This window comes from Canis lupus, chromosome 8 (genome assembly GCF_003254725.2).
Source record: "Canis lupus dingo isolate Sandy chromosome 8, ASM325472v2, whole genome shotgun sequence".
Lineage (NCBI taxonomy): Eukaryota > Metazoa > Chordata > Mammalia > Carnivora > Canidae > Canis > Canis lupus.
Window position 1 is genome coordinate 65,660,881 of NC_064250.1, and position 15,924 is coordinate 65,676,804.

Below are 15,924 nucleotides of genomic sequence, written 5' to 3' on the forward strand. Positions count from 1 at the left end.
TGGTTTTGCTTTTTATAATTGAGTAGTAAGAGCATTGTTCTGAATGCAAGTCCCATTCCACATGTGTGAGTTGTAAAAATTTTCTCCCAGCTTGTAGTTTGCCTGTTTGTTTTCTGAATGCTTTTTCTGCATCTTTTGAGATGGATCATAGGATTTTCTCCTTTATTCTGTTAATGTGGCAGTGATATTGATTGGTAATTTGAGCGTAAAACTTTTATTCTTAACATACCCTACACTTAGTTATGATGTATTATGCTTTTTACATAATGCTGAATTGATTTGCCAGTATTTTGTTAAGGATTTTTCCATATTTGTTCATGAGGGATAGCAGTCTTTAATCTTTTTTCTAATATCTCTAAATTTTAAAAATGTCTAATCTCATTTTTTGGTTTTGGCATCAGGGTTATTGGTGTGTGGTCTTCTTATCCCATAGAACCCTGATTCATCTCCTTTTTACTCCAGGTGCCTCTGTAAGGAAAGCCAGGGCTGGCCTGGGGCTCATTGTGTTTGTCCCCCTCCTCCCCCTCTTTTAAATTTTATTTGTGTATTTACTTAGTGCAAGCAGGAGGTAGGGGCAGAAGGAGAGGGAGAGAAACTCAAACAGGCTCTCTGCTTAGCTTAGACCCTGATGTGGGGCTCGATCCCAGGAACCTGAGATCAGGACCTGAGCTGAAACCAAAAGTCAAACGCTTAATCCATTGAGCCACCAGGCTTCCTGGTTTGTTTCCCATTTTTTAGAGGTCACAGTCTGTGCTTCCTGTTCTGTCTAATGTCTGAAAGGAATAATTTCATCTGTTTTGTCCAGTTTTTATATTTGTTTACAGCATGGGGGGCTAACTGGGGCCCAAGTTACACATGAGGCCTGTAAATGGAAGTAAAGTTGACGCCTTGATGGGCGTGTCCTGCCATTTTGCTTTTCTTTAAGCCCTTTTCATTTTGGATTTTTCTCTCTTTGTGGACTAATATTCCTCTTGAAATACTCAGTTTGCTGCTCTATCAGAGGAAGGAAAGTTCTTAATATTAAATTGAGTTGTTCGTCTTTGATACAACAGATTAAAATCTACGGGTAAGACTAGTCTTCAGGTCTTTAAAAAGTTTCCATTGTGAGAGGAGAGCAAGTCCACTTATGACTTCTCATAATCTTGAGGTTCAAAAATGTGGTTCGCTGAGACCCCCTTGCAGCTGGCTGACCTATACCGCCCTCCCCATGTGTTGGACGGATAGCGCCAGGGCTGCATCTTACAGGCGGAGCTGCTAGGTCACCATGTCTGTCTTCTCTATGGCTGAGATTCTTCCAGCTGCGGTTTAGTTTAGAATTAAGATGCTCTTCTTTATTATGGGTCATTCTAAGTACTTCAGTTAGTCACTTTAACTTCATTTGTACTACCTGTTTTACTTAACAGAATTATGAAAAAAATGGGTTGGAACAGGCATTTCCTAACTGCTTAACATAAGGAAGTAAATTACTCTTTATTTCTAAGTTTAAAGCCCGTTGTTACCAAACCTAGTTTAGTGCTCTGCGTCTCTCCTGTCTCCTAATGTAGTTCTATTTCCATTGACCTGTATTACTCCTTCTCTTTGTAATTAGGACAGTGATAAATATTCAGTCGATTTCTCTTTTGCATTTAATATCTTACTAACATTTTCAATGTGATAGTTGGTCTGTGATCCTGGAAGCATGCCATGAACAAATCAGAATTACTGACTTTCCCTTTCAACCCTCTCAGGGAATGCGAGTCGCTGCTGTTGCTCTTCCTTCCCCAGATCCTCCTCGTCCTCTCAGAACCTGAAACTCCAGCAGCATTTATTCTGTTTACATTTATTTAACCATTTCAGATGCGAATATCCTTCCTAGGCTACAGTTGCTTTTAATTTTGTGTTTCTCTCCTTAGCTGGATTTCAAGTTTTAGTGATAAGGACTTTCTTGTAAACCTGTTTTCTTTATGCAGTTTTTAGTTTTATTCTTCTGAAAACGTTGTAGCCATAATTTCTCACCACCTTTTGATTTCTTGAGACCACTCACTTTCATCTCTGGTCTGTGTCTTTTCAAGTAGCATGATTTGCCTTCACTTGTGACATGCTGTAGCTCTGTCTACTAAAACTACTATTCTGTAAGTCTTACTCTCAGAGCTTTGTAATATTAAAAATGGAGATGGTTCATCAAACACAAACCTGTAAAATGAGTATCAGATCTTTCCAGTATGAAAATCAACTTTATGAACATTTGCCATTTAAAACATTAGGGGCTATTAATCATATTTTCAAGGTACAGGAACTACTCTTTGGGGAGGTTTCATAAGTAATTACTAAAAAAAACAAGATATGGTTATGCCAGGGTGGCTCAGTGGTTGAGTATCTTGCCTGTGGCTCAGGGCCTGATCCTGGGGTCCTGGGATCGAGTTCCACATTGGGTTCTCTCCGTAGGGAGCCTGCTTTTCCCTCTGCCTGTGTCTCTGCCTCTGTCTCTAGTCTCTCAGGAATAAATAAATTTAAAAAAAATTACAAAAAAATAAAAAGCAAGATACAAAACTATGTGTGGTATCAAAGTAATTTTATGAAATAACCACGTATGTGAAGAAAATATACCAAAATATTTCCAAAATCTAAAATAAGCACATACTTTATTTTTGGAGAAAAATCACTCCAGCAGATGTTATTTAAGAAATAATCGAAGGCTGGGGCACCTGAGTGGCTCAGTCAGTTAAATGTCTGCCTTTGGTTCAGGTCATGATTCCAGGGTCCTGGGATCGAGTCCCACATCTGGCTCCCTGCTCAGCAGGGAGTCTACTTCTGTCTCTCCCTCTGTGTGTGCTCTCTTTCTCTCAGATAGGTAAATCCTTAAAAAAATTTTTTTTGAAGGCAAGTTTTATTATGAAATTAGACTTAACAGTGCAATGCTATATCAAATCAAAAAGTGATTCTCTATCGGGTTGTGCAGTATAATCAGAATCTCTGAGTGCAGAGCCTGGCTATTGGTATTTTTAGTAAAGCTCCCCAGGGGATTCTTTTGTGCCTCAAGGTTGAGAACCACTGGTAGAGTGTGGTGCACAAAGCACTTTAATTATTTTCAGTGGACTCATGCATGCTCATGTTTACCTTTGTGGATCGTTTCATTCAGTAGAGGCAGCAGGTATCCCGTGCTTGTGGTAGGGCTTCCGCCTCAGCGTGCAAGATTTGTCAGAAAATTTGGTTGCTGCTCATATGCATACCTACCTGCTCTATGAAAGAGCTTTGGATGGTTAGCCCACATGTTTCTTACATTTGGTCTTGAAGTTAGGACAGATTTAAGATAGAGGTTTCGGTGCATACTAAATATATTCTCCCTCCTACCAAATGATCATGGTTTAGATTAGGGCCTTATCCTTACAGACTTAGGGGAGCAGCCTTGGAGTCGTGATACTGGGGTCACCGGACATGGTAAACTTGTATTCTCTGCCTCTAGTTAACTGCAAGATACCGTGTTTTGCCTCAGGAAAGATGATGTGCAGCGGGAAATGGGAAATTGGTACTAAGTTGGATTATGCAAGGAGAAAAAAATACTCTCTTGTGTTATCTTGTTAACACAGTTGATAGTTTTCAGTGATCTCCCCCAGACTGACCGACTGCAGTCCCATCAGTGAGCTCAGAGCAGAACTGAGCGGGGAGGGGTGGGTGGGGGGGTGGGATGGGTAGACTTTTAGGTCTTGTATCCTAACAGTTCTTTATATCATGGTCACTTTACAGTATGAATGATCATAAAGCCTGTATTTCAAAGTTTCCTGGCAAGAAGTTTGCAGACTGATGTTTCATTTTCCTCACTGACTTTATGAGAAGTGACCTGAATTTTCAATTCATATATCATAATTTTTTGGTAGGAAGGGGAAACTTTATACAGCTTCATTTTTAAATGGCAGCCAGTTGCTTTTAGAGGGTGCCATTGAAATATATCACATTTTAATTTTTTTTCTGTTGTCATCTTCATTTTGACACTTAGAAGTCTTAAAGAAACGTTTAGTGATATTCTAGTTAAAATGTCAGTCCCAATTTCTTTTCTAAATCTTGGCTATTATAGAGTTGGCAAAGTATTTTAGATTTGAAATATGTTAATAAAATTTTAGTTATGAGTTAAGGTATTTTCTTCCACAGAAATAGCGAGCTTTGGCCAGAGTGCAATGCCAAGGAAGTAGCTCCTTTATTTTGTTATAATGGAACCTTATTGGATTAGAAAAAGTATGAAATGAGCTCAAAGAGCCTTCATTGTAGTGGGGCTTTCATTATAATAGTCTGATTTATATAGGTTGATTTTTATTATTATAAGTTTAATAAATTATTGCCCAAAGGGAAGTTTGAAAATTAAAGTTGATATGACATAGGTTGAAAGGGAATGAATCAGAATTTTATACTGATGGTAATAAGCCAGGATTTGTCTTAGGAAAACCCCTTTCAAACCTGAATTATATTAATAAGCTATTCTAAAAGTTAGCCTTTGGAGAGTAACTTCACCAAAATTTCATCTCTTGAATTTCTACTTCTTCATTTCTTACACTGAGACTGCTACTTCTGCTGGAGGCCTAGCGGTGGGCTCTGACCACACACAGGTGTCTGTCTAGAGAGCGTTGATGCCAAAAAGGAGCCACGGGTTGTGGCAAAATTTGGGGTATTGAGTCTAAAAATTAGGAATTTGGACTCATACTTTGTATGTTGGTTAGTTTCTACTTCTTAAGAGGCAGTGAGATGCCAGACCTTGTGTACCATTCTGTTCTAATGCTGGGCTGACAAGTATACTTACCTGGAACAAGGCAAATTTATTTTCAAGTTCTGATCCACGTGTTAGTTACTTATGGTGCCTGTTTGTTGAGTGCTCATTCTTAACTAGGTACTGCCTGACTGTTTGCAGATTGGCTGACTAGTCTTCCTACAGGTGCTGTAACTGGAGATTCCTGAAGCTAGTGGGCCTCATTGTCATTTTTTCTAATGCTCTGCTGACCCTGGAACTCCAGCTACACGGATGTTTTGTCCAAAATAACTTTCTTCCCATATTTCCTAAAGGAAAAGCAACCCTAAAATTTAGCTGGGAAATGTTAGCTTCCTAGTTTGAAGTTTTTACTGCTTTTCAGATTTTTTCTCAGGTTCTCGATAAATAAAACAGAAATGATCAAACATGACCTAATAACCACTTTTGATTCAGATACAATTTACTATTTAAAAAACCCACAAAATTGTAAGATCTGTTTTACCCTTCCATATCTGTTTAACAAAGGCAAAATTCCCAACAGGCTGACATTTCTTGTTTGTCCATACCTTTTTGTGCATGTGTACCTCTTCACAAATCATCTTACCTGTTACTGCCCCTAAAAATGTAAAATGAATGTAGTTCAGTAAAGTTGGTGGGAAACAATTATTACTGAGCCCTGGTTTCCTCTTGACTTTGAATTATCATGTGGGATGTTGTAGGGCTTCTTAGTTTGAAAAAGGCGGGAATCAGTTGTCAGCAAGAAAGGGATGCAGCTAAGTGGATAGTGCTTGCTTGCTCTGGAGTTCCAGAAGATTCCCTCTGACAAGATTCCCTCTGATCAACTAGATACAACTGCTTTGAGAAACAGGGAAAAGAGTTAGATTTTGACACTGATGGGTTAAGTTAGGTGTTAGAATTTTATTAGATCTCAGAAACCTCTGGTAGCCCCTTGTTGAGACAGTTCACATGGTTGCCAATCATTGCTTAAGAGAAAGCTTAATAAAGATGAAAACGAGTTTAAAGATTGTTCTTAAACTTCTGTGAAGACTGAGCCGTATATGTGTTTTTTAAGTTTTATCACTTACAGAAGTGGACCTTGAGAAAAATGTAAGACTCACAGACTCTTCTGAGAATATCTAAAACATTTCCAAAGAGTGTATGCCTTAAACATAGTTACAAACTTAAGTAATACAATTAATTATATTGGAAAAAAATACTGATGTTAGTGCTTTTTGAAGTTTCATTGAAAATGACTCCATAATGTTAAGCACTGCTAGCACCAATTACCTCTTATGTTTTAAGGAACCCAGTGACAACGGACCTCTCTTTACTGAACTGAAGTTCTACCAGCGAGCAGCCAAACCAGAGCAAAGTAAGGAATACATACATACGTGTACAGTCTCAAAGTGACCACTGCTTGTGTGAACTCAGGACTAGAGCACTGGGTCTGATACTCTGATGCTTTGTTAGTTTTATTTTCTACTTCGTAAATAAATTTCATTTTGATGAGGTGTGTATGAAAGAATTCTGATATAAGATTTCACCTATATTAATATATAGAATAAAGTTAGTAAAGGATATATGATTTAGGAAATATTGTTAAAAATTGAGAAGTAATCCTAATTCATGCATAGGATTTAAGGATATCCATCCCAGTCTTTTTGAGACATTTTTCTAAAGTCTGGACAGCATAACCTGGGTGGAGGGGGATTTTGTAATTGATGAATTAGAACAGACTACTGGGAAGAGAGCAGGACCTCTTCAAGCCACCCTCCTTTGAGCTTCATTTCCTGATTGACAACCTTTAGAAATGAGGTAAACAACTTCTAGGTTGGGTAAAAATTAAGTCTTTCTGGAGAAGCAAGTAACCATTTACATCATTAGAGCTAGTAACTGCCACTAGAGTTACTGTGGTTGGATTTTCTTTTTTTTTAAAATGCCTTTCACAGATTTTTCATTTTAAAGACAGTGTTTAGAGCAGGGTAACACAATTTTGTGGGTTAATAAAAATGCTTTGATTGTAAGGTACTTGTTATTTGTTATTATAACGTGTTCCCTTTTTTATGAAAAAAAGATGAAATCTTATTGCATGTATAAGTACATTCTACTCTTAACAATTTAAAAAATGAAAAAAGGAGATTTATTTAAAACAAAAGTGAAATCACAAGCATGTGTTTTTAACTTGTAGTTCAGAAGTGGATTCGTACCCATAAACTGAAGTACCTGGGTGTCCCTAAGTACTGGGGGTCTGGTCTACATGATAAAAATGGAAAGAGGTAAAACTATGCATGTATTGTTTTTCTTCTCCCTGTTGAGCATTCACCATTTACTGTTTACTGAGTACCTGCAGTACTGCTGGGCCTTCATCTGGGCTACATGGCATGCACTTGACAGAGATGAACAAGACATTATTTAGAGTCTGGAGGACTTGTGCAAAAGCACTAGCAACTGACTGGAACCCAGCTGATGAGTAGGAACAAAGCAAATGCACCTTGCATTTATTTCTCTTACAAATAAGGAAGGAAGCATGCTCCATATCCTTAATGTGAAAGGGAGCCCTTCAGGCTTCAATTCGGTGTTTCATATTAGATATATGATCTACCCATAGCATCGTCCCCCTCTTTATGACGTTTCAGTCTAGCTGATGAGAAGAAACAAACATATATGAAACGATTAAAACCACTAAGTGCTGCTAAATTGTGTAACTCCAAATCGTTCATGTCTTAGGAGTTCCGAGATTGGAGAGAGAACATAGTTGGCACAGCTGAGTTGGAGAAAACCTCCCATACTTTAAAGTGATTGATGTTTTAAAAATACTTGAATGAATGACTGGAGCTTCTTGGAATAAGGCTGGTAGCTATATGAAGAGTAGATTTAGTCTGGCTCTGGGGGTGTATTGGGTGCTTTCAGCTGCAGGTAAAGGAAAAATGACTCAGCTCTCTGGAGTGATCATCTTGCTTCCTTTATCATGCCCTTTTGCCCTCTTCTTGGCTTTGTGCTGTATTAATTCTCTGTTATGTGGTCCCAGGGTGGCTAGCTGCCCTATTTCTAGGCATCACATGCAAACACAGCAGCCCACAGCAGTAGAAAGTATTGCTTGTTGTGTGTTTCATTTTCCTGCAAGGGAACCTCCCTTCCTCTCGTGTTTTCTTGGTTGGGGTTGTATCAGTGCTCATTCTTAAACTAGTCACTGGCAAAGGCCGAGCGATCACAGTGATTGGCATGGCGGAGCACGTGGCCACGTGGAAGAGGACAGAATGCCTGAACCCAGTTGGTGCTTTGTTGAAAAGGATGGAGAGGAGAGGTAGTTGTCAGATAGGCAGCCAGTGTTGTCTTTTACTTGGAAGTTCTTATCATGGGATCTGTGTATCCCTCAGCGAGTGTGCGAACTTCCTGAAATAATGGCGTTTTGTTATATAAGGTTTTGCTGGGACGATTCTCTATAGTTCTCATGGAAATTTTGGAGAAATAGTATAGAGCAAGGAGTTATTATGAATAGAGCAAGGGTTCTAGAGCCATATTGTTGGGTTTCAAATCTGTGTTTTGCTCCTTAAAATGTATGTGACTAAGTAAGTTACTCCTTTTGCCTTGATTTCCTTGTTTGTGAAATTGAATAACAGCTACCCACTTAATAAGGAGGATGAAACAAAAGCTATTAGAATATATGTAAAATATTGTGTTAACTTTTACTTTCAAGGGGATTTTAATCCCTTAAATGTTCAGAACTACTGATTTAGAAAACCATTGGAGAGCAGGATAGCATCTCAGGTGGGAGAGTAATATGAATGCAGGGCCAGGGTAGGATTTTGGCCTGTTGTGTGGCACTCAGCATCACTCTTTCACCAGGAACAGGGTGTGCATTTGGAAGGGAGAAGGGGCCTGAGGCTGGTAATGGAGACTGGGGTGAGGAGAGGAGAGCGGTGTGGAAGCATGGAAATCTTCACCACCTTCTTTTGTAAGAATGCTTCTCCCACTGAATAGTAAAATGAAAGTTATTTCTAGGTAATTCCTCCAAGGGAAAGCCATCAATGTCTACTTTCCTGGGGACTTAGATAAAATGGCACAAATGATGGGAAAATCAGTTGATGTGTATAATTTGAAACAGACGATTAGGGGATTATTTACAGTAGTGGTGGAGTGGTCTATGAATAAAAACAAAGATGTACTCAGTGTGATGTATTAATAGATCTCATGTTGAATTAAGCAATTGTGTTTTAGCCCTCTTTTAGACTGTTAGCAGAGGTTGTATTTTCGTTACCCCTGTATTATATTATACTAATTACATCACTTATCATAAAAACAAATGTGTATTTGTGTCCTTTTGTCCTCCCTCCAAAATCAAGTTGTACAAATGAAATCAGGAAGTCAGAATTATTGTTCCTTCTTTATGATGATAGAGATCATGGTGTACTGGAAAATCTTGCACGAATGAATGCATTTTGCTCTAATTATATGACTTTGGACAAAGCATTTTATGTGTATACACATTAATTTATTTATTAAAAGATGTTTAGATAAGAGGATCTCTCATTCCCTTCCACTTCAAAAATGAATAGAATCCTGATTTTTTATTTGTCATGTTATCTTTTAATGTTAGCTTTCCTTCCCTGTTGAACTTGTCATATGGTATTTGTTGTAGGCTTCACAGATAAAAATAAGTGGGATTTTTTGTGTACCACTGACGTTTATTTATTTGGATATGTGAAAAAGAATGACACCATCACTTCCTGGAAGGCAAATTACCAATCATCAGTTTTCTTCTGCTGTAAAATGGGGTGAATAGGAGCCTCTACCTCATGAGGGTGATGTGAGGTTGACATGCACTAATACATGTGAAGTAGACCAAGGCTTCAGTGAGTGATAGGTGTGGTTATGATGATCATCATTAATCTTATCCTCATTGGAAGATACATTGTGAGTGTGGTATTGGTTTTTACGATTTTTCAGAGTGATTTAACCAGGCAAATCAGAATCTGGAAAACTTGGTAAAGATAAAAGTGATCCTTAGAGCATAAGGTGAACTGTGTTACTGGACTGAGGTGTTGCTGTTTGGGCACACACAGAAGTGTCACGGTTGTCGAGGGTTAGAATTCAAGTGCCAGAAAAGACCTCCGTAGACATGAGGCCCCACGCTCTCATTTGACACCCGGGGGAATCAGGGCTCAAAGAAGTGATGTGAGTCAGCCAAGGTGACCTAGTGGGTTTGTGGCAAAATCAAAAATCTGCACATTTCCCCAGGATATTTGTTCTTCCCTAACTCTTGTCCTTTGAGTATTTAACATACAGCCCTTTTATACCATTTAAACAATTTCATTGAATTTAGCTATTATTATAGCATCTTTGGTATCTTGATTTTAATAAAATGTTAATACTGCTAAAATGTGCCCCCAAAATAGAGAAAAACGGTCACAGACAACAAGCTAATATCCAGAAACATGAATTGACTTTGGCGGGAAGAAAATCCGTGATACTGGTCTTACTCATATTGTCTTATCTTTCCTGTGAATGAATCAGCTGGAGTCAGTCTGTGGGCTAATTACCTTATATTGATGGGTGTCTCAGGAAACTACCTGGCTGCCACCAGGAGAAGGCCCTCAGGCAGGACAGGGAAGTATTCCCAACTCTGAGATTTCTAGTTGGAAAAAATGGTTTCAAATGTTTGTCTTTCTTTCCTCCTTTCTTCTTTCTTCCCTTTTCCTTCTGCTTTCTTACTAAACATGGACTTGAAAAAAATGACTGTGAGAGTAGTCCCTGCAAAGTAGGTTACCCGAGTTCTGTTTTGTTTCATTGACTTTTCTTGTTTGTCTTTAGTTACAGGTTTATGATAATGGATCGCTTTGGGAGTGACCTTCAGAAAATATATGAAGCAAATGCCAGAAGGTTTTCTCGGAAAACTGTCTTGCAGCTAAGCTTGAGAATTGTATGTGAGCTACATTCCTCTTGTTTTAATCCAGTGAAGGCGAGTTGCGTTGAAGCTCGGTCCTCTGCTGGCTGGTGTTAGGTACTGCATTAATTTATTCTATATGGTGCTTTCATAGCTGGATATTCTGGAATATATTCACGAGCATGAGTACGTACACGGAGATATCAAGGCCTCAAATCTGCTCCTGAGCTACAAGAATCCTGACCAGGTAGCATTGTTAAGTTTAATTTCTACTAGTTAAAAGCTGTTGTTTGAAAACAAATATGGTTGCTTTGAACTTTTGAACCTGTGCAGAAGTTTTACTTTTTGGAGTCGATATGGTAATAATAATATTTCTTCTTGACACTTTTATCTAGTTAACATTCTACATTTTTGATGCGATTTGTTGGCACTTTATCAAGTTGGCTATTTTGCCCTAAATAATATTCAGAAGAAGTGCTTGTGATACAAAATGAATTTCAAATAGCTATTTGGGGGTGGAAGTTTAAAATTATATAGTGCACCGATGAATTATGTTTGCCTGTCTGCTTTGTCATTTTTTTATTTCCTTTGTTCAAGAAATCCATCAAATGTAAGTGTTCTATTACTTGGAAAATTTGGTCTTTAACATGTTGATTATTCAAATCAATTGGTTTACAGAAATATCTTAGCTGTCTAAATTTGTATACCCTTAGTGTTTAGAATTCAAATGTGCATTTTTTTTTTAGTTTATTACATTCACTTTGTAATTTTTACTTTTTAAGGAAAAGAGAAAAGCTAATGTTATTATATCTCTATTTGGATCAGTTTAGTCAGAATAGAAGGGTTTATACAATGTTCTTGAAGCTGTACCACAATTTTGGTTAAAGTAAGGTTTGACGTAGGCACTCCTGGTAGGGCCACTGAAGGAAATCAGTTCCATATGTGTTCTTGCATCTTATTGATGGTGTGTAAGAAGGGACTGTCTAGGTATTTGAAGTGTGTTTATGTTGACACTCCACTTTATTCTTTTTCTCAAACCAATCTTTGACTTCCTCTTGCTTAGTTTCCACTTGTCCCTTCACCTTCCCTTTATTGTCCATCTGACATTGTCCCCCCAGCCCCATCTCTGTCACAGTGGCTGTCAGGGGTCTTTCCGTGCACAACAAAGGAAAGTTGTTATATTTGTAGAATGCTCATGGGGAAGTCTTAAAGGCACTCGCAGGATTCCCAGACATCTTGTGTTAGATGTTTTTAAAAAGGTTAAAAGCAAGCAAGCAAACAAACAACATAGCTGAGGATTCCATTAAGCATAAGGATTCCATTAATTGAGGCGAACTGTACTTGTACAATGTAATAAATAAAAATACCATTGATTTCAGTTTGCAATTAACCAAAATATGCTGCCTTTTGTTTATAGGAAAATATTTTTGCATCTCTGTTATCCTTCGGGCATATGCTTTGGATGGGATTATTTTTCTAGTGTTAGATGTGTGTGTTAGATCTGTCCCTATATTTTTACTTCAGTTTCCTCTTGTGATCACATGCATACATTTGTGAGACAGTTACCCAGAATTAGAGATGTGATACATGGCTATGGATTAGAAGAAAGCCAAATTTACTAGCTTTTATGCTCATCAAACCCACACATACATGCCCACAGATATGTGCTTTGTAGTATTAAAATTTAGTTTTAATTATGAAGCTTTATTATATAATATTTAAATTATGTATTATATAATATATCTCATATATTATAGATAAAAGTCATCTAAAGGTTCTTCAGATCATTATTGTAATCTGAACTACTTTTATGAAATGAATTGATAATTAGAATATTTTGTAAGTGAAGGAGCAGAGGAATAGAAGATAATGTATCATGTATCATCTACACCAGTAGTCTTATATTTGGTGTGGGGCAGTTGTAACAAATATTGATGGTTTCCTCTCTGCCCAATTATTCTGTTTTAGACCCTGCAAGAAAAAGTGCAAGATTTATAATCTTTGCTCAAGTTAGCAGACAGGATTAATTACAAGTATAACATGCTTATTTTAAAAAGTATATAAAGTCAGGTGATAGTGTCTGGAGTTTAGTGACATGATCACTCAACATTTTTCTTGAAATAAGTCTTTCAGAATTGGGGCACCGTGGTGGCGAAGTCCATTAAATGTTCTGACTCCTGGTTTTGGCTCAGGTCATGATCTTAGGGTTGTGAGATCAAGTCCTGTGTTGCACTGTGCACTCAGCATGGAGTCTGCTTGAGACTCTCTCCCTCTACCCCTCCCTACCTGTGTACACACATGCTCTCTCTCTCTAAAAATAAATAAATAAATCTTTAAAAACAAAAAAAAGTCTTTCAGAATTCAGTATTTGCTGTTGTTAGCATATTGGATCTCACTTGTTGGGGGGTACAGTGGTGTGGCCTTGCAGATGAATCCACCTTTAAATGAAGTATCTTATCTCTGGGCCATAAAGGATTATATGTGCAATCATTTTGGCTTTGATTTTACCTTGTGCTTGGACATTTATAGGTGTACTTGGTAGATTACGGCCTTGCTTACCGGTATTGCCCAGAAGGAATTCATAAAGAATATAAGGAAGATCCCAAAAGATGTCATGATGGCACAATTGAATTCACCAGCATTGATGCGCACAATGGTGTGGGTATGTCAGATTCCTCCCTGGTTCTTAATCTTGTACAAATAAACAAGCTGATAAATAAATAAGAATTGCAGAGGCAAGGTAAGGCCAGGGAGGGATCCGGGGAAGAGGTTAGACTCTTCCAGCCCTGTAATCTGCCACCTTGTCTTTCCCTGTGGTCCCCTTCTGTCCTTCACAGACGCCATGGTTTGAGCAGGGAAGGTGGTTTGGTTCAGCTCAGGATTTCTTTTTGGTTCTCTTTAGCTTAGTTGAATGTGGGGTGTTATTCCCCCTAAAAGTCTATAAGTTTCTTAGGCAGCCATGACTTGGCGGCAGGCAAACTGACTTTCTTACCTGTGAAATCATCCTGCTTTCTTTAGCAGGCATTTTGCTTTTCTGGGGCCCGTACAGTATAGAGGAGCTGAGACCCCCAGTTCTCTGGGCCTCTCCGTAGCTCATAGCATTTTAGTGTCTTCAGGTTTTCCAAGAGCAATATTAAATGTGTCTCCACTTTATAGTTTATTTCCTACACTCATAGTCTTAGTTTGAAACTCTAGAGTTTGCCAATTTGGATTTTAAAGTAAGCTGTTAGTTGGATGTAAATGACTTCTTTCGTATTGCCAAGTATTTATTCAGTACTTTTATTAAATGCAATGATAAGTTTTGATGAAAAACAAGACTGTAAGATTGGCTGTTTTACTTTATTGGTTTGTATATATTTGAAACTATACCTGAAAGTGATTTTAGTATCCTTATCCTGCTTCTTTTGTATTCACAGCCCCATCAAGACGTGGTGATTTGGAAATACTTGGTTATTGCATGATCCAGTGGCTTAGTGGTCATCTTCCATGGGAAGATAATTTGAAAGATCCTAACTATGTTAGAGATTCCAAAATGAGGTAAAGGAAAACTTAAATTATCTTGGGCAAAATCATGATAAGATAAATGTGTATGTCAGAATTTCTTGAAGAGACTATAGTTTTAATGGCTACTGATGTAGAAATAAGAAAGTACTTGCTAAATAGGAGGAGTCCTTGGTTCTGTCTTCTGTTTATTTTAGAAGAAAGCCTGTAAGCATATTTAGGATGTAACGCAGTGCTGCTTATTGTGCTATTTACTGTCATTAAATATTAATAAGTTTCCATGGTATAAAGCTTCAAACAATGACTCATTCTTTAATTTTTAACAGATATAGAGAGAATATTGCTGGTTTGATGGACAAATGTTTTCCTGAGAGAAACAAGCCAGGTAGGAAAAGACTTCTTAAATGTTCATAAGGTTTTCGTTTTCTGGGAGAAAAAGATTAAGAATCATGATGTGCACAGCATATCCCGTAAAGTAAGAGCTTAGGTATTTTCAAGTGTGATTGTTGTATAGAGGCCTGTTCTCATCATGACAGCAGACCCCTTTCCAAAGGTGGACTAAATGGGGATTTGAGCTTCCTTAAGTTATTGTTCAACTTTCAGGAAAGGAAACCAAATTTCATTCATAAATTCAACTTTTTTTTTTTTTTTTTTTTTTTTTTTATTGAGGCTTGATTGAATGCCAGGAACTGTTCTAGATACTAGAGTTACAACAGTAAACTAAATAAAGAGAAATTTTTGTCTTCATGAAGCTCATGTTGTAGTTGGGAGAGACACTACAGTAAACACAGGAGTGATTTTATAGTATATTCTGTGGTTAGTACTATGGAAAAAAAGAAAGTGGGGAATAGAATTAGTGAGTGTGGGGATGAGGTAGGGAGTACAGTCAGGGGGAGTTGGAATTTTAAATAGGGTGGCCAGGGGGATCCCTGGGTGGTGCAGCGGTTTAGCGCCTGCCTTTGTCCCAGGGCGCGATCCTGGAGACCCGGGATCGAATCCCACGTCGGGCTCCCGGTGCATGGAGCCTGTTTCTCCCTCTGCCTGTGTCTCTGCCTCTCTCTCTCTCACTGTGTGCCTATCATAAATAAATAAAAATTAAAAAAAAAAAATTGGGTGGCCAGGATGGCCTTATTGAGAAGGGTGACATTTGAGCAGTTGGAGATAGGGATTGAGCTCTGTGCAAGTCTGGGGAACAGTGTGTCTGGTGAACTAGAGGACTGCGTTGTTTTAGGCCATCCATTATAAGGGCTTTGGCTTTTACTTTGAGCAGGAGTGTAAAGTTTGGAGTAGACGAGTGACATCAATGTGTATTTTTAAGGGAACTCTCTAGCTCCTGTTCTGAGAATAAACTGCTAAGGGAGGAAGGCAAGTATGAGCAGGAGCCGGCTAGGAGGGCCACCACAGAGATCCAGGGAAGGGAGGTAGCAGTGGGAGGAGTGAGAAGTGGTTACTTCACACATATTTAGATGTCTTTTCAAGCCCTTGCTCATTTGTCTCCTTTTTAGGGTAGTCCACTCTGACCTTATGCAGTTTAAAATTGCAGTCTTACCAAGTACCATATGAGAAATGGAACGCTATAGGCTTTTCAGAGTCCCCCCTTGTGCCTCCTACGAATCATGAGCCTTTCCCTCTAGGCTAATGAATAACTTGCCTGACTTCCAACCCCTAAGATTTGTTTTTGAGCTCTATAAAAAATGGAATCATAGAGTGTGAACAACGTAGATAAAAATCCCTGCCCTCATGATCTTGACTGCTAGCTCTGTTGGAGTCCTGTTTCTTTTACTCAGTATTGTATTTGTGAAATGCATTTCCATTGTTGCATGGG

General features: G+C 38.3%; 1 protein-coding gene across 8 annotated transcripts in view; it reads left to right on the plus strand.

Moving 5' to 3' along the window:
* VRK1 (VRK serine/threonine kinase 1) overlaps positions 1-15,924 on the plus strand; it is a 107,262-nt gene that overhangs the window by 71,361 nt on the left and 19,977 nt on the right. For all 8 annotated transcript variants that reach the window (XM_025442947.3, XM_025442949.3, XM_025442952.3 and 5 more), the window contains exons 4-10: positions 6,017-6,086; positions 6,903-6,990; positions 10,526-10,634; positions 10,753-10,845; positions 13,128-13,260; positions 14,015-14,135; positions 14,426-14,484. In XM_025442947.3, coding sequence (XP_025298732.1) covers positions 6,017-6,086; positions 6,903-6,990; positions 10,526-10,634; positions 10,753-10,845; positions 13,128-13,260; positions 14,015-14,135; positions 14,426-14,484 — 673 coding nt within the window. The remainder of the gene's footprint in view (positions 1-6,016; positions 6,087-6,902; positions 6,991-10,525; positions 10,635-10,752; positions 10,846-13,127; positions 13,261-14,014; positions 14,136-14,425; positions 14,485-15,924) is intronic.